This window comes from Stomoxys calcitrans, chromosome 1 (assembly GCF_963082655.1).
Source record: "Stomoxys calcitrans chromosome 1, idStoCalc2.1, whole genome shotgun sequence".
In the NCBI taxonomy this organism is placed as follows: Eukaryota; Metazoa; Arthropoda; class Insecta; order Diptera; family Muscidae; genus Stomoxys; species Stomoxys calcitrans.
This window is the reverse complement of record NC_081552.1, coordinates 20531214-20556180: the sequence shown is the minus strand read 5'-3', so window position 1 is coordinate 20556180 and position 24967 is coordinate 20531214. Positions and strand designations below refer to the sequence as shown.

Below are 24967 nucleotides of genomic sequence, written 5' to 3'. Positions count from 1 at the left end.
TTCTTCTCTTGCCATTATTTGCCTGCGTATCGCAAGAGGACCATCATAATGCATTAATTAGCATGGCCATTTTGCTTCAATTCCATGACAGCCGGTTGTAGGTACCGGTTCGACCCGTTGAAGTCCTTCATCGGTAAAGGCTGTCGCCTCAGTCGACAACACACTGCTACAACAACAACAGCAAACACTTTGCTTGAAGAACGAAAGGTTCAAAATTCCTTTAAGAATTTACAAAACTGTTCTTATGGAGCTAATAAGCAAACAAAGTTCGATCCATGGATCTATAAAAATTCATGATTCCAAGCGTCGCACAGTGGGATGGGGGAAAAAATAAGTTGAATAAGTCTGCCATTTTCAAACGGATAAAGATAGCTTCATGAAATTTTGCATGGTTATAGCTGAGGTGTTAACCCGCAAAATTTCTTTTTTTGCGAAAAAAAAATATCGCGGCAAAAATATAACCACCACCTCCGTTATATTTCGTCACAATCCGGTGAAAATTGGATAACTTATGCACCCAAAGTCGATACAAATATTGAGTGGTCTAATAAATATAAGTCGCTGTTGAATTTCATATTTCAAATTCCAACAAAATAGGGTAATAAATAAAGCTTTTATGAGATTCAGACCCTTAATCGGCACATCGGCCTGTAAGGCACCTATATCTAAATACAGTCCGATCCGAACCATATTTGAGACGAATGTCGGGAGAACTAAGACTACCCACTGTTACAAACGTCAGCGAAATCGGGTAATAAATAGAGCTTTTAATGGGCTTTAGACCCTTTATCGGCAGATCGGTCTTTATGGCAGCTATATCTAAATATAGCCTGGAAATAGATACTTCGATATGTTGCAAACGGAATGATTAATTGAATATACCTCCATCCTTCGGTGGTGGGTATAAAAATTGTTAGTCGTATTTCTTGGACACTATAAAAGATATCCCGCAAATTTAGACATGTTATTTGTAACACTTTCCATCAAATAAAAAACTTCGAAAATCGGGCCATAAATGCGCTTTTGCCAGCCCGAACAAAATTTTGTAGGGCCGAAGTGACCCACTGTGAAGGCCCACCACACACAAGCAGGGTAACAACTCAGCCATAGCCAAGTAAAATTTTATGAAGATATCTTTATCCGTTCGAAAATGGCAGACTGTGCGTCGCACAGAAGTTCAAAAAGTTTTTAGAAGTGGGAAAAACTCCTCAATTTTATTTATTGATCTGAGCAACACAAAATGTATCAGACATTTTTCGATTAAGACATAGGCTTCTAGTAGTTGTTGTAAGGTAAAGTACGCCAAATTTTGGTAGATCATTCATTACTCGATTTCGCTGGAATTCATTCCGTATTCATTACTCGATTTCGCTGGAATTTAGCACAGGGAGTTGTCTCGATATCCGCATCGAGGATGGGCTATATTGGCCCCCATATAGACCCATCTCCCTAAAAAAGGTCTAAGGCCTATAGAAGCCGCAATTATTACTAAATTTAAATTGGGATATATCTGCTATATAAACCGATCCCCGATCTGGCTTCTTGAGCCCCTAGAAGCCGCAATTACCTCATTATAAAAGTTTCTACAGCTTCCAACACTCGTGCCAAGTATGGTCTAAATAAGCGTATAACCTGATACAGCTCCCATATAAACCGACCGCCTAATTGGACTAGTTTACTCTAGTTAACTCTAGGGGGCACAATTATGTGGATGATATTTTGAACGTAGTGTTTTTTCATTCTGAGTCAAACTATCCATGTCCGTCCGTCTGTCGTAATTAGATAGAGGTCGAACGCGTGAAGCTAGCCGCTTGAAATTTTGCACAGATACTTCTTATTGATGTATGTCATTGGGACATATTGGATAGATTTAGATATAGCCCCCATATAAACCGATTCCCCCAATTGACTTCTTAAGCCCTCTAGCTCAATTTTCATCCGATTTGGATGAAATTTGGAACAAAAACTTGAGTTATGACTATCAATATATACAATGTATGACTATCAAATTATGACTATCAATGTACGTCAAGTATGATTTGAATCGGTCTATAAACAGATATAGCCCCCATATAAACTGATCACGGGTTTTGATTTCTTGAGCCCTTAGAAGCCTAAATTTTCATCCGATTTCGCTGTAATTTTAAACAAATACTTGAGTGATATGACTTCGAGCATCCATGCCAAGTATGATCCAAATCGGCCAATAAACAGATATAGCCCCCATATAAACCCTTAGAAGCCAAAATTTTCACCTGATTTGGCTGAAATTTAGCCCAAAACCCTATCTTATGACTTCCAACAAACATGCCAAGTTAATGCCAAATATGGTGATATAGGCCCCCCTATGTACCGATATTTACTTGTTTTCACTTGTTTTAATTAAATTTTCCAATGCAAAATATTTTTATATTCTTTTCTTTTTTATACCCTCCACCATAGGATGGGGGGTAAACTAATTTCGTCATTCTGTTTGTAACTACTCGAAATATTATATATATTCTTGATCGTCGTGACAGTTTATGTCGATCTAGCCATGTCCGTCCGTCTGTCCGTCTGTCCGTCCGTCCGTCTGTCTGTCGAAAGCACGCTAACTTTCGAAGGAGTAAATACTTCTTTTTAAAATACTTCTTTTTAGTGTAGGTAGGTTGGTATTGTAAATGGGCCATATCGGTCCATGTTTTGATATAGCTGTCATATAAACCGATCTTGGGTCTTGACTTCTTGAGCCTCTAGAGTGCGCAATTCTTATCCGATTGAAATGAAATTTCGCACGACGTGTTTTGTGACGATATCCAACAAGTGTGCCAAGTATGATTCGAAACGGTTCATAACCTGTCATATAAACCGATCTTGGGTCTTGACTTCTTGCGTCTCTAGAGGGCGCAATTCTTATCCGATTTGAATGAATTTTTGCGCGAAGTATTTTGTTTGTTATGATATCCAACAACTGTGCCAAGTATGGTTCAAATCGGTTCATAACCTGATATAGCTGTCATATAAACAGATCTGGGGATTTGACTTCTTGAGCTTCTAGAGGGCGCAATTCCTAACCGATTTGCCTGATATTTTGCATGACTTATATTATTTTTACTTTCAACAACTGTGTCAAATAAGATTTAAATCGGTTCATAACCTGATATAGCAGCCATATAAACCGATCTGGTATCTTGACTTCTTGAGCCTCTAGAGGTCTCAATTATTATCCGATTTGCCTGAAATTTTGAACGACGGAACCTCTCTTGACCATCAACATACGTGTTTATTATGGTCTGAATCGGTCAATAGCCCGATACAGCTCCCATATAAATCGATCTCTCTATTTTACTTCTTGAGCCCCCAAAGGGCGCAATTCTTATTCGAATTGGCTGGCATTTTACACAGGTCTCCAACATATTATTTAATTGTGGTCCAAACCGAACCATATCTTGATATCGCTCTAATAACACAGCAAATCTTTTCTTATAACCTTTTTTTGCCTAAGAAGAGATGCCGGGAAAAGAACTTGTTTATTCTAATTGTTTGTATATATAGTTTTTTTTTTTTTTTTCAATTAAAAAACAAGTAAAATCATTCGAAATATAATCTAATATATTCTCTACCATAGATCACATTTGCAAGGTTATTTGCCCGGTATCTCCTATTGGCATGTAAGAATACTGGATAAGTATTGAAGGTCATAGAAGAAGTCGTTTTGCAAAATTTCAGCAAACTTAGATAACAACTGCGCCCTTTAGGGGCTTAAGAAATATAATCTAGAGAACGGTTTATACGGGAGCTTTATAAGGTTTGCATCGATTCAGACCATACTGGGCATATACATGCCCATGGTGGAGCTAATGTGTAAAATTTCATCCGAATCGTGTAAAATTTAGCGCCGACTTAGGGTCTTAAGCCCCTAAAAGCCATATTTATTATCCGATTTTGGTGAAATTTGGGACAGTGAGTTGTGTTAGGCCCTTCGACATCTTTCTTCAATTTGGCCCAGATCGGTCCAGATTCGGATATAGCTGCAATATAGACCAATTTCTTGATTTAAGGTAATGGGCTCATTTATTGTCTGCTGTCGCCGAAATTCGGGACAGTGAGTTAAGTTAAGCCCCTTGACATACTTCTGCAATATCAGACAGATCGGTCCAGATTTGGATATAGCTGCCATATAGACCAATATCTAGATTTTAGGTTTTGGGGCCATAAAAGCCACATTTATTATACGATGTCGCTGAAATTTGTGACAGTGAGTTCTTCGACGTCCTTCTTCAATTTTGCCCAGATCGGTCCAGATTTGAATATAGCTATCATATAGACCGATCTCTCGATTTAAGGTTTGGGCCCATAAAAGAGGCATTTATTGTCCGATTTCGCCGAAATTTGAAACAGTGCTTTGCGTTAGGCTCTTCGACATGTTTCTGCAACTTGGCCCAAATCGTTCCAGATTTGGATATAGCTGCCATGTAGACCGATATCTCGATTTAAAGTCTTGGCCCCATAAAAGGCGCATTTATATCCGACTTCACTCAAATTTGACACAGTGACTTATGTTAGGCTTTTCGACATCCGTGTCGTTCATGGTTCAAATCGGTTTATTTTTAGATATAGCTATTGTACTATTCGTATTTAATCCAAATCGTAACATATTTTGATATAACTGTTATGGGACATAAGGTATGAAATATTCACCGAATTTCGATGGAAGGTGGTTTACATATATACCCGAGGTGGTGGGTATCCAAAGTTCGGCCGGGCCGAACTTAACGCCTTTTTACTTGTTATCTATGGGGAAATCTGAGGGAAATTTAAAAAATAATACAGCAATCAACTGCAACGAAATTCCCATATAAAATGATTCTTTATTTTAAGAACCGATAGGTTACCATTACAAAGATAAATGCTGCATGACCAATTTTTACCACTCTGCCCTTTCTCGGTTCGTGGTGGCGTCTCCATTCAGTTGATCCATTTGCAAACAGAAGACGCTTTTCTTAATGTTAGCGCTGCAATCATTAAGAGAAAGGTTTAGTCTTTAATACCCATAATGTTCATAAAATAACCTAAAAGTTCTCCTTTCTATGTCGCCCCGGATCCTTGCGCAAACACATATAAACGACTGAGAATTTGACATTTCTCCCATCTGTTAGAGCTTATTTGCTACTCGCTTCGTGCGGCTTAGCGCCTATAACATTGATCATTATGCGTTAATTGTCTATAACTGACTATATGGCTACCTGTTGAATCGTCATAATTTAGCTTTCTTAAATCAAATTAAATTGCCATATTAAACGATTCTCAGAGGTAAATAACTAATTTGCCGGTCTTTATATTAGGTGCAGTGGCAACCGTTCTTAGTAATTAAACGGTGTAAAACTTTTAATCATGAAAGTATCGCCCAGCAGCACGTTGTTTGGATTTGTCTGTGGAAAGAGTCTCCTTGTCGATGAGCTAAAAATGGCGGCCACCATGACGTTAAGGTTTGCAACTGCTCTTATCACACTGAACTTTGGAGTTATGGCGGCAGTGTCTTATTAGGTCTTTATAACTGATCAACTGTTTTGGGGTGAGGTGGTCCGCTAGATATATGAGCAGAATAAAGATTTCATATTCGCAGTCCACAAACTTATACTTTGAATTGAATCCGGTATTGGTGTATACAGCCGTTTGGTGGGGGCGTAAAATAATTGTGCGCCTCACTCCATCTGCCACTTGAGCACAATTTTGAATAACGCACTCCACTTAAAAATGCTATCACTTGATCCCCCATTGTTTTTATAGGTCAAATAACCTATTGGAGGCGACTGTAGGAAGTGAAGCACCACCTAGATTCTTGGACACAAAGTTTAACGTCATATTCGTAACCTGCTATCAAACACATTTAATTTGAGGCTCATCTAGCTATAATCGAATTATATTCTCATTTGGGGATGGGGCGATCACCAATTACATGGACCTCATGTTTTTTGTTATATTCGTAGTCTAGTCCCGATTACATTTCATTTGAGTCCCATATTGATATTTACGTCCAATATATTTGTTTGGGGGAGTTTTTGGAGATGGACGACTCCTCGCATACTTTATCCCAATTTTTCATACCATATTCGTATGGTACTCCCCAATACATTTCATTTGGTACCCATATTTTTCCTATCGGTCCACTTTTTTTAGTGGTGTTGTTGAGGTTAGGGGGAGGGTCCGCCCCCTTACCGATATCAATAAATTATATAGCCTATTGCTCCTTCCGGAACATTCCCCACAATCTGTGAAAATTTAAAAGAAATCGGTTCAGACGTTTTGGAGTCTATACGGATCAAACAAATTTACAAACCCACAAAGAAACATACAAATAAACAAACACACACAAATTAATATTTATATATTGGGTTGCCCAAAAAGTAATTGCGGATTTTTCATATAGTCGGCGTTGACAAATTTTTATCCCAATTTTTCATACCATATTCGTATGGTACTCCCCAATACATTTCATTTGGTACCCATATTTTTCCTATCGGTCCACTTTTTTTAGTGGTGTTGTTGAGGTTAGGGGGAGGGTCCGCCCCCTTACCGATATCAATAAATTATATAGCCTATTGCTCCTTCCGGAACATTCCCCACAATCTGTGAAAATTTAAAAGAAATCGGTTCAGACGTTTTGGAGTCTATACGGATCAAACAAATTTACAAACCCACAAAGAAACATACAAATAAACAAACACACACAAATTAATATTTATATATTGGGTTGCCCAAAAAGTAATTGCGGATTTTTCATATAGTCGGCGTTGACAAATTTTTTCAACGGCTTGTGACTCTGTAATTGCATTTTTTCTTCTGTCAGTTGTCAGCTGTTTGCTTTTAGCTTGCTTTAGAAAAAAAGTGTAAAAAAGGTATATTTGATTAAAGTTCATTCTAAGTTTTATTAAAAATGCATTTACTTTCTTTTAAAAAATCTGCAATTACTTTTTGGGCAACCCAATATATAGAAATTATACATATCATTTAATGTTCGAAGATTTTTTCATGCAAATGTTGACCGTGAATGCGCCTCAAATGGTCCATTCGCTTAGTCCAATTTTGGCAAACTCTTTCCAACATTTTGGTCGGTATCTTGCGAATAAATGATTCAATGTTATATTCCAGTGCGTTAATTGAAGCGGACTTGTCTGTATTGACATGAGCCTTAACATAGCCCCACAAAAAAAGTCTTAAGGCGTTAAATCGCACGATCTAGGCGGCCAATTGACCGGTACTGAACGTAAAATAAAATGTTCACCGAACTCGCTTCTCAATAAGTCCAGTGTTACACGTGCTGTGTGGCATGTGGCGCCGTCTTGTTGAAACCATATGTCATGCAAGTCAAGCTCTTGCATATTGGGCCAAAAAAAGGGGAATCATTTCATCTCAAAGGGGAATCATCTCACCATTCACACTTACGTTACAATTCGCATCATCTTTGAAGAAGTACGGTCCAATGATGTCACCAGCCCATAAACCGCACTAAACTGTGACTTTATCTGGATGCATTGATAACTCTTGCAATGCTTCTGGCTGATCTTTGGTCCAAAATCAACAATTCTACTTAGTTATATACCCATTGAGACAACAATCAGCTCCGTCGCTCAATGGAAGAAGCGCGAAAAGAAAAGACTATAATTTGCAAGCGTTGTTCGTTTGTAGGACGATTCATAGTTAAATTATAGACCAAACTGAAGATGGTTGACAGTGAAAACACGAAACGCCAAAAAGATAATAGCTAAAAAATCACCCTTTATATTCGTAATCTACTACTATGGACATTTACTATGAACCACATATTGTTCATGCTTTTTTTTAGAGACCCATAATCCACCAATTGAACTTCATGTCCATTAACTCTTCTTTACTTTAATTGGCCATAACAAAAAATTAATTCCTCTTTGACTTGTATCATAATATTTTGTACATCTATGTTTTATTTAAATCCTCCAATCAAAAATGTTGTAATCATAATTGCACCAGTATTTCTGCTTCCCTGTTCCACCCTCCCCCATTGCCAATTAATAATAACTTAATGTTTGTTTATAAACATTTCCCACAACGAATGAGATACCTCCTTTATTAACGTTAGTGTTCGTTAACAATTTGCATTGATAATTTTTTTGAATGTTCATATTGTTGCATAACCGCCAGCTAACATTTCATCGTGAGTGTGAATCACTATTGAATATTTTAAGCAAAAGTTTTATCTCAAATGAACCACAAAAAAAAGAAAACAAACCAGAAAGATGTCGCCTAATATAGGGGGGTATACTGTTTCGCAACCACAACCGAACACCCAACCAAAAAAAAAAAAAAAAAACTTTGCAATAAAAAATCTCGACTCCACAAGAAAAAAAACCAAATCAAACAAAATCAAAGCAAACGTGAGCAAAATAATTAATCTTTACCGCTACCATTTTTCTTAAGATTTACAGTGGTCTGGTCTGCCGTGAAGTCGACGTCATTTTGTTTGTCTGTCTTCTCAAAGGCAGCAAAGTAGTTTCTGATAATCGTCAGCATACAAAACGAAAACGTCAAAATAAAATTGGAAGCTAATTTCATATGCATACAATGTGGTGGTCACAGCCAGCCAAAGAAAAATAACAATAACAAAAAAGAGAAAAGACCAAAAACCACGTCCAAATGTTATAAACAAGAAACTTAACAAATATCTAACATAAAAGGGGACTAAACGAATGTTAAACATCAAATGTCAACACCATCCATGACTCCCCCACAGATGTTCCTAAACACATATGACACCATAGGAAAAAAAGCTAAATCGTGTTAAGTTCAGCCGGGAGAATCTTATATACCCTCCGCCATGAATTGCATCTCATTATAGGTAGAACAAGTTAATTGCCTGGCATCCCTTCCCGGCAATCTGAGGATAGTGATAAGAATTGCAACCTATGTGGGCTCAAGAAGTAAAATCAGGCGATGGGTTTATATGGGAGCTTTATTTACCGATTCGAACAAATGTGGCACGCATGTTGAAGATCATAAGAGAAGTCGTGGTACAAAATTGCAGCTAAATCGAATAGGAATTCCGCCCTCCAGTGGCCCAAGAAGTAATATTGAGAGATAAGTTTATATGAGGTTATGAACCAATTTGAACCATACTTAGCAAAGTTGTTGAAAGTCATAAAAAACATATCCGAGATCGGTTTATATGGCAGCTATATCCAGTAAAGAACCGATTTACACCACACTTAGCACAGTTCAAGAGGTCACGGCTCAAGAGGTCAAAATCCTAGGTCGGTTTATATGGTAGCTATATCATGTTATGAACCGATTTAGACCATGCTTAGCACAGCTGTTGCAAGTTATAACAAAACACGTCATACAAAATTTCAGCAAAATTGGGCAAGATTTGCACAGCCTAGAGGCTCAAGATGTCAAAATCGCAGATCAGTTTATATGGCAACTACATCAGGTTATAAACCGATTTTGACCATACTAAGCACAGTTGTTGGAAGTCGTAACAAAATATCTCACAAAAAATTTTAGCCAAATCGGATAAGAATTGTGCTGTCTAGAGGCTCAAGAACATAGCAGCTATGTCAGATTATAAACCGATTTTGACCATACTTAGCACAGTTGTTGGAAGTCATAACAAAAAATTTGTTTGAAATCATAACAAAACACCTTATACAAAATTTTAGCCAAATCGGATAAGATTTGCGCACTCTAGAGGACCGATTTGCACCATACCTAGCACAGTTCTTGGAAGTTATAAGGAAACACTTCATACAGATTTATATACAGGTTTATACGCAAGGGTAGAGGGTGTTAAAACAAGTACACAGAAAAAAACAAAAATCGGTTTCAATCACGAAATTAATTGATCCAATTCAATTATACGATCAATCAAGCTTTTTTAAGGAGTGATTGAAAAAAATTTCAATTAAAAAAGATACATATTCAATTAAAAATTTGATTAAAATTTTTTAAATTTTTAATTGATCCAATTAAAAAAAAAACAAGTTTTTCGAAATTTTTAATTAATTTTTTAATTTATCCAATTTAAAAAATTTTTAAATTGTTTTTGCAAAATTTTTTGAAATCCAGGTCAGCAGGGGAACACCATAAGGAGGTGTACTGCCTCCTCTACTTTAGAATATAGCCATTAACAATATATTTTTGCCTGTGGAAGAAGAAGGTGTGAAAATAGTCGCGTATGCTGATGACGCGGCTATTGTGGTTAGGGGAAAGTTTCCCAGCACTCTAAGAGATATATTTCAGAAAGCTTTACATCCAACAGCAAAGTGGGCTACCGAAAGTGGTCTAGTCGTAAATCCGTGCAAGACAGAAGTAGTTCTTATCAACAGGAGCTACAAGTTACCTACAGTGGCACCTGTCTCCTTGGGAGAAGAGAATGCTCCTTTTACAAAAAGCGCACAATATCTGGGTGTTTTGCTATACAGGACATTGAACTTCAAATCCAATATTTGGAAAGGCCAAGAAAGGCGACTCTTGCCCCATGCACCTGCAAGAGAGCCATTGACAAAAGTTTGAGCGTTTAAACCGCGCGTCATGCACTGGGTATATATTGCAGTTGTCGGACCTATAGTGCAATATGGTGTTGTGGTCTGGTGGACGGCGCTTCAAAAGTCCACCTACTGTTCAATACTTAACCAGATCCATAGGATGGCTTGTTTGTGCATAACAGCCACACTGAGGATGACACCATCTGATGCACTGAACTTAATGCTACATCTAATGCCTCTGGACATTGTGGCTAGACAAATTGTTGTGAATACTTCCGTAAGGCTAAGGGAGCAGGTCACTGTCTATTCGAAAGACATGCTGACAGACTGAAGTTTGTCCACAACCATAGGATAATGGTATACTAATCTAGTCTTTCCGTTTGTAACACCTCGAAATATTCGTCTAAGACCCCATTAAGTACACATATTCTTGATCGTCTTGACGTTCTGAGTGGATCTAGTCATGTCTGTCCGTCCGTCTGTCGAAATCATGATAACGATCGAACGCGTATAGCTAGCCGCTTTAAATTTTGCACAGATACTTAATATCGATCTAGATCTTTAAAGATTGCAAATGGGCCGTATCGGTTCAGATTTGGATATTGCTCCCATATGAACTGATCTCCCGATTTGACTTCTTGAACCCCTGAAAGCCGCAATTTTCATTCGATTTGGCTGAAATTTTGTATGTAGTGTTCTGTTATGACTTCCAACATCTGTGTAAAGTACGGTCCAAATCGGTCTTTAACCTGATATAGCTCCCATACAAACCGATCTCCCGATTTGATTTCTTAAGTCTTTACAAGCCGCAAATTTTGTCCGATTTGGCTAAAATTTTGCATGTGGTGTTCTGTTACGACTTCGAATAACTGTGTCAAATACTGTCCAAATCACTCTAAAGCCTGATATTGCTCCCATGTAAACCGGTCTCTTCATCACCCTTGTTCGGTTTCTAGAAGCTTTAATTTTTGTTGGTTTTACAGAAGTTTGGTATGTAGAAGAAAATTATACCCACAACAAAATTTATTTTCAAAAAGTAGAATCCAGGGCGTGTTCCCAAGATTCGGCCCGGCCGAACTTAGCACGTTTTTACTTGTTCAAAATTTTTCAACATTTTAGTTTTGTAGAAAATCATGACGAATTGTTTTGTTGCTTAGTGTGTTTGGCAAGCAAAGAGAATGGCTAACAAATGTTGATCGATTTAAGCGGCAGTTCCCGAATGGGTGTTATTGGGGTGGCAATTCCATTGGAATGCTTAAACAGCATTCCCCTTTTCTATTTCATTTCATTTAATTTTAGTTTTTTTTCACATTTTTCTTTCAAATTTACTTTCGCATGCCGCCACCTCTGCTAAAAAGTGAAAGTTAGTCGTAATTTTCTCATGGCATATAGCACTCTTACACGACAATTTGCGTTTGGAGCAACTGACTGGCTGGCTGGCGTACAATGCACATTGTTAAACATGTTCATCACCAGCATGTTGCATAGGAAACATGCAACAATCAGATAGATGCATATGCACACATGTACTCAAACAATCGAGTAGTCAAATAAGTGCGTTTGTCTGTATAAAATGCATTCGTGCCATGCTTAAAGGAGCCCCATTAAATAATTTTCATAAAAAAAAAACATTTAAGCAACAAATAAATCCAAACATACGCCCCATGACATTACTGGGGCGGCTGGCTGGCTTGAAAACTGCCTCTACCGGCAAAACCATTGGCCACAATAGAGTTATGAAATATTTTTTTACTTAACCTTTATTTTTTTTATGTAGGCTTCTTGTATTGCCAACAAATTACTGCCGATCAATCATTCTGTAGCCAAAGGAAAATTATTTATGACCACAATCTGTAATCGCCCTTTGAGTGCGCATATGGGGTGCGTGTGTTAAAAAATTATGGTGGAAAACCGTCTCAGATTTGTTGGCACATTTAAAGTTTTCCCACATCGTTTCCCCCACCACCTACATAACCTTGCTGGGTGATCTGCATATTTTCCCCCTTAAAGTTTGTGTTGGTTGGTTTTACAAGCAAATAACTTCTCTTTTTCCGGGCTTACAATTCCATGAAAAATATTTCACTTAATATATTGCGGTGGTCGTGGTAATGGTGGTTGTTTTTTTTCCTGTCTATTTTTGGTCTGATAACAGGTACAATTACAATTAATTTCCGTTGTTGGTTAAGAGTCCGTAAAATGTTCTAGCAAGCTAGACAGTGTTTCAGGAATACACATACAATTGTAGCCATTTGATAAAACATTTCCAAGATTCAATCAAATTTTTATCGATTTTTTGGTGATAAAATAAATTGTAATATTGACAAAAGTTGATAAAAATTTTCATCACTTTTTGTAAATGTTTAATAAAATGTTTCAATCAATTGTAGTAATATTTAATCAATATCAAGTTTTATTGCGATTCCATTGCAAAATATTGTCCGGATTTAGACCATTGTTTAATGCTTCCTATCAAAGAATAGTAAAGCAAAAAAAAAAAAACATTTAAAAATTTGACTGGCTTCCTTTATCGCGATTTCATTTTCAACCAAGAAAAATTATCAGAAGGAGATGTCAAATGGATCATGGTGCCTTACGACGGATCGACGTCCTCGCGTTAGCAACACCCCACTTCAGGCATTCAGTGATCGCCCGGAACTCTGCCTGCAGGACCGTATTATGGTCAGGCATTCTAAAACAGATATCAGTCCCTGGGTTCTCAACGTAGACCCCGAGGTCCACTCTGTTTTCTAGTTTTGATGCAACCGTGTAACATGATGTTTCAGATGGATATACTAGGGTTTCGTCAGTCCAAGACTGTGCCGCTGGCAGCAGAGCCTCGCACTCAACCTCAAGTGCCGTCTCAGGTATCCGATTAGAAACCTCTTCTCTTTCGTCCAGGTTTCCTATCTTTGCCTCGATTCTACTGCGATGGTATGTGCTGCTCCCATCCTCAATCCATTCTCCCATCGCCTTAAGTCTCATAGCCGCAATGGCTGCCTTACACTTAATCTGTATGTCAATGGGTCGGATATCTAGAATAGTCTCCAGTGCGCACAGTAGGGCACTGGAGACTATTCTGGTCCTCATCGCCCCGCCTGTGCCAAGACAACATGTTCTCTGAACCTATTGTATGGTCCTTATGTTTGCAAGCTAACTTTCGAAGGAATAAAGCTAGGTACTCGAGTGGGTTTGTAAATGGACCACATCGGTTTATAGTTTAAAACAGCTGAATACAGAATACGCAATTATTATCCGATTTGACTAAAATTGTGTTTTGTTTAAACTTCATGGTTTGATACAGCTGCCATATAAACCGATCTAGGATCTTGATTTCTTAAGCCTTTTGGACGGCCCAATTCTAATCCGATTTGGCTCAAAATTTTGGACGGCCCAATTCTAATCCGATTTGGCTCAAAATTTTGTGTGAGGTGTTTTGCTTTGAATTCCAACAACTGTGCTTAGTATGGTTTAAATCGGTTTATAACCTGATATAGCTTCCATATAAAACGATCTCCGAATTATACATCTTGAGCCTCTAGAATGCTCAATTCTTATCTGATTTGACTGAAATTCTGTACAACTACTTTATCTATGACCTGCAACAAACGTGCCGAATATGGTCCGATCGGTCCATAACCTAATATAGCTCCCATATAAGCCGACCTCCCGTTTTTACTTCTTATGTCCCCAAGGCCGCAATTTTTATGCGATTTGGCTAAAATTTTGCACAATGACTTTTACTCTGGTCTCCAACATCCAAACCAAGTGTGGTTCGAATCTGTCCATAACCTGATATAGCTCAAGTAGCATAACAATGTGTGTCAATTATTCTTAGTTTGCCTTTAAAGGCAGTACAATATATAACATTCGGCCCGGCCGACCATAGCATGTTTTTTTAAGATCACCACCTGCTCTTTTTATTATGCCCCACATAAGGGACGCACATAAACCTTTTTCTCCACAGTTTTATAAGAACACTGTGCCTTGTTATAAAAAAACATATTTCTCGCAATGCAGCGCCAATGTCTCTCCCTGCCTAAACGAAGTTATTACTACTGGCGTTGCGTTGTTTGTGCGGTGCTGTGTTCAGCGGCGGTGGCCTTTTTCCGCCTACTTCTTTCAATTTTTCTTTTTTGTGCCGCTTTGTTGCAATTGTTGCGGAAAATATGCTGTGCAACAATTTTCCGGTTTGCAATGCTATAACTCGGAACAAAGTGCCACAATAGATGGTTGATGGCCTAATGGGAAGTAGAGGGGTAGGTTAGGTTGTTGTATTAAGTGGCAGCGGTTTGGTTCACATTGATGGAAATTAAACTAAGGCATTATTCATTTAGTAGCACATGAGCTGTTGTTATTAAATATTGCATTTTTTCTTTATTTAAAGTTTTTCAAATGGACCTATGTATAGGAATGTGTATAGGTTTGAGAGGGAGAAAAAATTATGCTGCTTGAATTTAAATTTTTACAAGAAACCAGTATACGGAATAACAAAATCGACCAACCTTTTGAGGATTCGAAACTGTTGCGAAAGTATGCACAACAATCAGCTTCAAATCCTTTCTAGAAATTGTATACACTTTTTTGCCAGTTTTTGTGTTTTCCTGTTACGTAGCGTATTTTTCTTAGATTTTTAATTGCTTGGAACTGTTTTTTTTTATTTTTGTTATTATTATTTATTTTTTTTTTTTTTTTGTAAAAACTACAGCAAAAAACCAAAATAAGGGTGTATAAAAGATAATGGAACTTTAAAAAATGTATAACTAATAACAACTATTCGATTCTGACCAAGCACCACAATACAAGTAAAAGCGTGCTAAGTTCAGTCAGGCCGAATCTTATATACCCTCCACCATGGATCGGATTTGTTGAGTTCTTTTCCCGGTATCTCTTTTTGGCCAACATATGATAAAAGAAAGAATTGTTAAATTTCAGCCAATTCGAATAAAAATTGCGTCCTTTAGGGGCTCAAGAAGTAATATAGGGAGATCGGTTTATATGGGAGCTATATCAGGCTATAGACCGTTTCAAACCATAATTTACACGTATGTTCAAGGTCATGAGAGAAGTCGTTGTACAAAATTTCAGGCAAATCGGATAATAATTGCGAGCTCTATAGGCTCAAGAAGTCAAGATCCCAGATGAGTTTATATTGCAGCTAAATCAGGTTATGGACCAACTAAAACCATATTTGACACAGTTGTTGGAAGTCATAACAAACCACTTCTTGCAAAGTTTCGGCCAAATCGTATAAGAATTGCGCCCTCTTGAAGCTCAAGAAGTCAAGATCCCAGATCCGTTTATATGGCAGCTATATCAGGTTATGGACCGATTTTCACCATGCAAAATTTACGCAAATTCACTTTAATCGGACGAGAATTGTGCCCGCTAGGGGCCCAAGAAGTCAAGACCCAAGATCGGTTCATATGGCAATATTATCAAAACATATACGGATTTGAACTAAACTTAGCGCAGTTGTTGGAAGTGATGATGATGGTGGAGGGTTTAAAAACCCAAAACAACCACATCAATCAGGAAAGCAAATTGGAAAACCAACCAATTTATGTTTTGGTTTTACCATGGATAGGCCACCACTAATAGAGAAGAGCCTCAGCTATATTGGTCTAACCAAGTTCAAGGGAATCGAGCAACAAAGCTAAGCCAGTGGCCAACACCATACTGAATAGCAAGAAAAAAACAAACAGCAGCAAATCGCCTTTGACCATAAACCAACACAAAATGCTGACAAACAAAAGCATTAAAATTAAAGTAAAATAACAACAGCAAACTAAAATTTATATGTTGTACTGAAAAAAAAAAACTCAAGTATAATTAAAATTTCTGCTAAAAGCATCACAAATGAAATTCAATGAAACCGGAAATATAATTTCAAAGTACCTGTATTTAAATATTTGACAAATTGAAAAAAAAAAAAAAAAACAAGTAAAAGCATGCTAAGTTCGGCTGGGCGAATCTTGGAAACCCTCCACCAATTAAAGCTTCTAGGAACCGAACAAGGATGATCGAGAGACCGGTTTACATGGGAGCAATATCAGGATATAGACTGATTCGGACCGTATTTGTCGTAACAGAACACTGCATGCAAAATTTCAGCCAAATCGGACAAAAGTTGCGGCTTGTAAGGGCTCAAGAGTCGAGTAGGGAGATCGGTTTATATGGGAGCTATATTAGGTTATAGACCGATTTCGACCGTACTTAGCACAGTTGTTGGAAATCATAACAGATTTCACCACATGCAAAATTTCAGCTAAATCGAACAAAAATAATGGCTTCCAGGGGCTCAAGAAGTGAAATCGGGAGATCGGTTTATATGGGAGCTATATCTAAATCGGGACCGATATGATCCATTTGCAATCCGCATCGACCGAAATATTAGGTAACTGTGCAAAATTTCAAGCGGCTAGCTTTACGCGTTCGACCGCGTTCGACCGCTTTCGCGATTTCGTCATACGGACGGACGGACATGACTAGATCAAATCAGAACGTCAAGACGATCAAGACTTTATGGTGTCTTAGACTAATATTTTGAGGTGTTACAAACGAAATGACTAGATTAGTATACCCCCATTCTATGGTGGTTGGTATAAAAAGAAAACAAAAACAATTCATCATTGGCACTTTTTGAATTCAAAGCTTAAGTGTAGTTTTTCGCATATTTTGGGAAGTGTGGCTCACTTTCTTCCTTTCATCTGAAAGGCTTAGTTTATGTTTTTTCCATATTTTTCATGTTGCTTTGTAAACATTGTTGCCATTTGCAAAGAAATAATTTATTTGCCACCCTTTTTTTAAAATATTGAATTTAAATCAACAAAAATTCTCAAATTCTTAAGAAATGTTCAATCTTAGGATTTATTTTTAAATTTTGTATCACCATTTGTCTGAGACCTTGGCAACTGCAATTGCAACCCACTAACTAACCTTCTATTGCCATTGCCAAATGCATGCACTCAAAAAATTATTTTTGCTAATTTTTGCTACAATGTCTGTGTGCTTCTTTGGGGTGCTGGCAATGGTGGTGTTGTTATCATCATCGCCACCACCACCAACATCATCATCATCCTCATCACCATTGTTGCCGTAGTCATCGCCGCCGACTTCGTTGTTCGTGAAAGTCAAGTTAATCGATCAACAGGTCTACTTGGATTTGCCCATTTGTTTCACGTTCAAGTTCAACATTATTGTAAATCACTAGACTAGGCTGCAGCAACTTAGCCTTGCCCAGCCCAGTCAAGGCATTCCCAAGTAAATGAGGGGCAGCAGAGCAATTGCCACTTGATTATCGATGTTTGGCAAAAGTGACAGGTTTTCTTAATGCTTCAAACTGATTTGGAGCCAGAGGCACTTTTGGCAAGTTCATGTTTAGTACTTGTAACATGGGGGAAAAATAGGTAAATTTCTCCGTTTTCGAGGAATAACTCAAATTGGCTTATGGCAGCAGTGCCATAAGCATAATGCAGAGATTTACAAATACAACTATAATGGAAGAAAGAGAATTGTTATCAGCTTGTGTAAAGTGATGAGATACAAATACATTTCAAATTTACCATTTTTATACCCACCGCCGAAAGATGAGGGTATATTCATTTTATCATTCCGTTTGCAACACATCGAAATATCCATTTCCGACCCTATAAAATATATATATTCTTGATCAGCGTAAAAATCTAAGACCATCTAGCCATATTCGTCCGTCTGTCTGTTGAAATCACTTTGCACAGATTCTTTTTTTGTCCATAAGCAAAAAAGTTCTTGATGTAGCCCCCATACAGACCGATTCGCCGATTTAGGGTCTTAGGCCCATAAAAGTCAAATTTATTATCCGATTTTGCTGAAATTTGGGACTGTGAGTTGTGCATCCCACTTCAATTTGGCCCAGATCCGTTTAGATGTAAATATAGCTGTCATATAGACCGATCTCTCGATTAAAGCCCGGATAATAAATTGCAGATTTAATGCGATTCAGACCCTTATTTGGCAGATCAGTCTATATGGTCTATATATTCGAGTCGGATATCGGAAGGTTTTAAACAATTCACTGTTTCAAATATCAGCGAAATCGGGTAATAAATAAAGCTTTAATGGGCTCCAGACCCTAAGACAGATGGGTCTATATGGCAGCTATATCTTCACTCATAGAAATTTGTTAGTAAAAATAGCAAAAATGTTTACGGTCTGAAAGTCTGCTGAAAATGGGACAGCAGTAATTTGTTGCTAAAGCAGCATACATTTTCTGCTGTTTTCAAATGGCAAAATGTAAAAAAAGCTCAACAATTTCGTAAATAGTTAAAATTTTTTATATTCCATCTTATTTTTCCTTTTAAACTTTTCTAATCTTTTCTTTCCAATTTTCTACAATTCTCTAATTTTTGATCGAATACTGTTACTTAACAGCAGACAATATAACTACTACTATTATACTTATGCTTTTAAACAAAAAATTAACTACCAAAATTGCCAATTTTTATACCCACCACCATAGGATGTGGGTATACTAACCAAGTCATTCCGTTTGTTACACCTCCATATAATGATCTGCGACCCCATTAGATATATATATTCTGGATCGTCTCGACATTCTGTTTCGATCTAGCGATGTCTGTCCGTCCGTCCGTTTGTAGAAATCACGATAGCTGTCAAACGTGTAAAACTAGCCGCTAGAAATTTTGAACAGATACTTTATATTGATGTAGGTCGTTGGGGATTGCAGTTTTGGATATAGCTCCCATATAAACTGATCTCCAGATATGACTTCTTGAACCCCTGGAAGCCGCAAAGGCTGAAATTTTGCACGTAGTGTTCTGCTATGACTTCCAACAACTGTGCCAAGCACGTTCAAAACCGGTCTAGAACCTTATAAAGCTCCCACAAACCGATCTCCCGATTTGACTTCTTGAGATCTTACAATCCGCAATTTTTATCCGATTTGGCTAAAATTTTGCATGCAGTTATAGACTGAATTGGACCGTATTTTCCAATAACTGTGCCAAATACGGTCCAAATCAGTCTATAACCTGATATAGCTCTCATATAAACTGGTCTCTTGATCATCCTTGTTCGGTTCCTAGAAGCTTTTTATTTTCGCTTATTTGAAACAATTTCGGTATCTTATATATAAAAATCAATTTGTGTTTGTTTGTTTGTGTGTTCCTTATAGACTGAGAAACGGGTGAACCGATTGTCTTGAAATTTCCACAGATGGTCCATAATGATCCCGTGATGAAAATAGGATACTACATCACCCCTTCCCCAGGAAAAGTTTTTATAAACTGACATACCAAATGGTAAAGTAACTTTGTACCTCAGTACAATTGTCGCCTGCATTAGGAGGCGATACCCACCGCTGGATATTTGTTCTCGCCAGGATTCGATGCCAGGCGTTCAGCGTCATTGGCAGACATACATACCCCTGCGCTACGGTGGACTCCATTTTTATACCCTACACCACTACTGCAGTATAGGGTATTATAACTAAGTATATTTGTTTGTAACACCCAAAAGGAAGAGAAAAAGATCAATTAAAAAGTATACCGATCGACTCGGAATCACTTTCTGATTCGATTTAGCTATGTCCGTCTGTCAGGCCGCAATTTTTACCTGATCATCTTCTTATTTACTACAGGCATATTGTTTAGCTTAGGCAAGAGGCCTGTTGAAATTGGAAAAAATAGGTTCAGATTTGGATATAACTCTCATATAAGTGTTCGTCCGATTAGGACTAATATTGCAATAATGTGGCCATTTGTTAAGCGATTCTATTGAAATTAGGCAGGAGAGATTTTGCCTTGACTCTCGAAAGACGGACAACGGCATATCATCTTCCACACATGCCGTGCATAATTTTACTCTACGTACCAAATTTCTGTCAAACCAGGCAAAAATTAAAGCTTCTAGGACCGGACAAGGATAATTGAAAGATTGGTTTGCATAGGAGCAACATGGAATTGAGAGATCCGTTTATATGGCAGATATATAACCGATTTCAACCCTTGGGATAGTTGTTGGAAGGAATGGGAAAAAAAATTGCGGCTTCCAGGGGCTCTAAATATCAAATCGAAAGATCGGTTTATATGGGAGCTATATCCAAATATGAACCGAAATGGTCCATTTGCAATCCTCAACGACATGCCTAAATAACAAAATGTATCTATGCAAGCGGCTAGCGCTCGACCGCTATCGTGATTTCGACAGACGGACGGACATGGCTAGATCGACTCAAAATGTCCAAACGATCAAAAATATATATACTTTATGGGGTTGCAGACAAGTATTTCGAGGTTTTACAAACGGAATGACTAGATTAGTAAATCCCCCATGCTATGGTGGTGGGTATAAAAGTATTATTTTCGACTGAAAATAAACCCTCGACTCGCTTTAAATCTATGAAAGGCCCCCAAGGATGAGAGCGTGTTAAAAACTCCTTCGAAGCATACCGCCAACATGTAAAAATATTTTCGTCCCAAGGCTCTCTTATCTTGCACAAAACCGTGAAGAGGGGTTGACATAGGCATGTTGATTTGTTATAGAAAAGCGAGAAAACTATCACAAGATCCCAATTTTTATTTTAAATACTACCCAATGACTTTCTTCACCCATGAAGCTTTTCGCAAATAGCTAGATCTTGCACGAAGTCTAACAGTTTATTCATGTATACTTAAATTCGATTTGTTGGAGTTGGAGATTGAAAAGACAACTTAAGTATTCATCACTGAAAAAAATATTTTTGGCAATATTCTAAAAACATTTTAAAATTGGAATTATTTAAATATACGACCTATTTTCTTTTTTTGTTTCTTATTGAAAATTCCAACTCGAGCTCGAATTTTCACTAAGACACAACATATATTCCAAAAAAATATTTTTAGATCTTTTATTTTTGCAATCAATGCTTATGAGTTTATTAACCTCGAAAATGATTTTTGCTGTTTTTTTTAAGAACACCCATTTGCATCCATTTTAAAGCTCCAATATAAACCAAAAAAAATTAAGTCATTTTAAAAGTGTTATGATGACTGGCCCCAATTATTGTGGGACATCAATCAAATCAGACATACTCGTAAACCCAACAACCAATACCAAGCATTGATGAACCTGTTTGCACAGAAATTGTGACACATTCAATGTCGCCATTCTAAAATCACCATGAATAAATCACTTCTAACCCACTTCAAATAATATTGAAAAAGCTTACGTGAGCACCATAATAACCTAAATTTAAAAAATCACAAAATAAACCACAAGTAAAAAGGGGGACAGGTCCAAAATAAAAGCTAAACAAAAACAAACCGTACAACCAAAATGAACAACTTCCAGCTGATAGAGATGAAGAGGTTAATTAAATTCCAAATCGTGTTTAAAATTTTTGAGCGTTAAAAATCACCACCAATATAAATAATGTGAAGCTTGCAATGACAACGGTTAGGCAGGAAAAGAAACCACCAAAGAAAGCCATGACAGTTTCTGTGTGCTACCATGATGGCTAGAGAAAGGGGGGAGTTTTAGATGTTAGAGCAAACGAAAGAAGTTTTGCCAAAGAAAAACCATTAAAAGTTTGCCCCCCACACCAACATCAACCATATCTAATCGCCCCTTTTCCCCCAAACTATGCTTCAATGGGAAGTTTAAAATCAACTGGTGTCACAACGTTTCGCATGATCTGTGAAAAATTTACACATTTTTTAAAGCATGGCCGGCAGACGAGCGAACAGCCACCCAGATGTTGGGCTTCTGGTGTTTTTGGCCATATTGCTGCCTTGATGTTGTAGTTGGCTTGGTTGTAGTTGGTGTTGTTATTGTTCCCATTACGTTATTAACTGCATAATTATATTATGGGCGTTTTTGTTTTGTTTACTGGCGATTTTTTGTGAATATGCTTCACTGGTAGATAACAATGGAAATTGTCAGCTAGGGTCTTGTGATACTGAGGCTGACTGTCTGACGGACAAACTTAACTGGCTGTGTGTGGTTGGCAAAGCTAATGATGGTGTTAGCAAAGCATGAAAACAAAAGCGAAAATCTCAATGACACACTAAATTCTGCAGTTGATGCTGTTGCTGCTGTGGTCGACTCTTTGCTGTTGCTGACTGGGAAATGTCTTTGGTTTGCCTTATTAAAAGAAAAAAACGGAAAACGCACGATTTGCAAAATGTTATAAAATCATAAAATGATTAAAAAAAGAAAAAAATATATGCAGTTCATGTGGTTGGGTTTCTTTCTCTTCTTGGCATAGCGACTTCATTATGAGTGGACTTTTACTTAGAAAATGTTATTTCCGGGTTTTCCAATTTTTTTCCGCGTAAAGTTTGCTCCACATTTATTTGTGTTGCATTTTATGCAATTTCAAAATTGCTACACTTGTATTTCCTCAACGATGGCTGAATGAACTCTATAAACGCATCACGTAAAACACAAAACGAGCTGGCAACTTGACTTAATGGAGTTTTAAACAGAGCGCGTGTTTTAATTTTTCATCACTTTTCGATATGTTGCAATTCAATTTTGGTATTTTATTTTGTTTTTATGTTTCTTAAAATAATTTTTGTTTTTATATACCCACCTTTATACTTGCTGTATTGTATAATAAATAGAAATTTTGCTATCGTTTTTTTTTTTTTTGGTTTGTTTTTTTTTTATATTTGCTACACGAATGTTTGATTTACGTTTACAGGAGTTTAATGCGAACCGCTCTTTTCGAACGCCCAAGTCCAACTGAATATGTTTCTGTTGATGAGTTGAGACAAAATCATTGCTGTGTGTAAGCCAAGAAACCGCACACTTCACATCAACTTCAAACTTGTTGAGCGAACGAAATGTGATAACAAAATGCAGACAAAGATTCGTGCAACGACTAACAGAACACACTACAGTTCCAAGTGAGAGGAAAAGAGTGACTACAACAATAGTGACCAAAACGAAAATGTGACTGAAAAAAAGTGATTGCAAAGAAATGAAAAAGTGACACGAACGAAAGTGATAGGATCGAAAGTGATAGGAACGAAAGTGATAGGAACGAAAGTGATAGCAGCGAAAGTGATAGGAGTGAAAATGTTAGGAACGAAAGTGATAGGAGCGAAAGTGATAGGAACGCAAGTGATAGGAACGAAAATGAGAGGAACGAAAGCGATAGGAACGAAAGTGATAGGAACGGAAGTGATAGGAACGAAAGTGATAGGAACGAAAATGATAGGAGCGAAAGTGATAGGAACGAAAGTGATAGGAACGAAAGTGATAGGAACGAAAGTGATAGGAACGAAAGTGATAGGAACGAAAGTGATAGGAACGAAAGTGATAGGAACGAAAGTGATAGGAACGAAAGTGATAGGAACGAAAGTGATAGGAACGAAAGTGATAGGAACGAAAGTGATAGGAACGAAAGTGATAGGAACGAAAGTGATAGGAACGAAAGTGATAGGAGCGAAAGTGATAGGAACGGAAGTGATAGGAACGAAATTGATAGGAACGAAAGTGATTGGAGCGAAAATGATAGGAACGAAAGTGATGGGATAGAAAGTAATAGGAACGAGAGTGATAGGAACGAAATTAACAGGAGCGAAAGTGTCTGGAACGAAAATTACTGGAACGAAGGTGACTGGGTCAAAAGTGACTGGAACAAAAGTTACTGGAACAAAAGTGACTTGAACAAAAGGGACTAACATGAACGTGATTTATTTTGCAAAGCTAGGAACAGAAATAATTCGGACATTAGTAAAAGTAACAAAATACCTTATCAATATATGTACTTCAGATCTGTTTCCTTTCAATGTAACAAAAATCTAATAAATACAATAACAATGTTTAATTCACGCTTTGAACCCATCGCCATGGATTCTGTTACAGTTTACCCAAAATAAAGTTAGTGGAAGGGCATAGTTGTATTTTACACACCAAACTTCTAGCAATCAGGGCAAAAATTTTAATTTTTTTGTAAGCCGTAGAAGGCTAGTCGGGAGATCGGCCCTTATGGTTTTGTGCCGATAGATTGTGAATGTCATAACAAAATCCTTCTTGCACAACTTCAGCTGTATGGGATAACAATTGCGATTTCCAGGAGCTCAAAATGTCAAATCGGGAAAACAATTTATAAAGGAGCTATATTAGGTTATACACTGTTTTACCTGATATACCCATTGAAAGCAGTAAAAGAACAATTTGTGCAAAATTTCAGTCCTTTTGCACAGTAACGGCGGCTTTTATTTGCTCAAGATGTAAAATCGGCGGATCGGTTTATATGGAAGCTGTATGAGGTTTTGAATCATACTTACCATAAACGTTGGAAGTCATATTCAGCCTAACCGGAGAACAATTGTTTCTTACAGAAGCTCAATAGTTCTAATCGTTAAATCAGTTTATATGGGAGCTAATGCAAATTTGCCAATAAACATTTCATTGAGGAATAGGGGCAAACTTCTCACATATCAATGAGTGTCGTCCGATTAAAGTTTGAAGCTCAATGA

At 37.4% G+C, this 24967-nt stretch overlaps 1 protein-coding gene across 3 annotated transcripts in view; it reads left to right on the top strand.

Annotated features, from left to right (window-relative positions):
- The window catches only part of LOC106084651 (whirlin), a 255495-nt gene that overhangs the window by 192631 nt on the left and 37897 nt on the right, over positions 1-24967 (top strand). Inside the window, exon 11 of one of the 3 annotated variants that reach the window (XM_059360095.1) lies at positions 8855-8863. The exons of the other annotated variants lie outside the window; for them this stretch is intronic. Coding sequence (XP_059216078.1) covers positions 8855-8863 — 9 coding nt within the window. The remainder of the gene's footprint in view (positions 1-8854; positions 8864-24967) is intronic. 3 annotated transcript variants of the gene reach the window in all.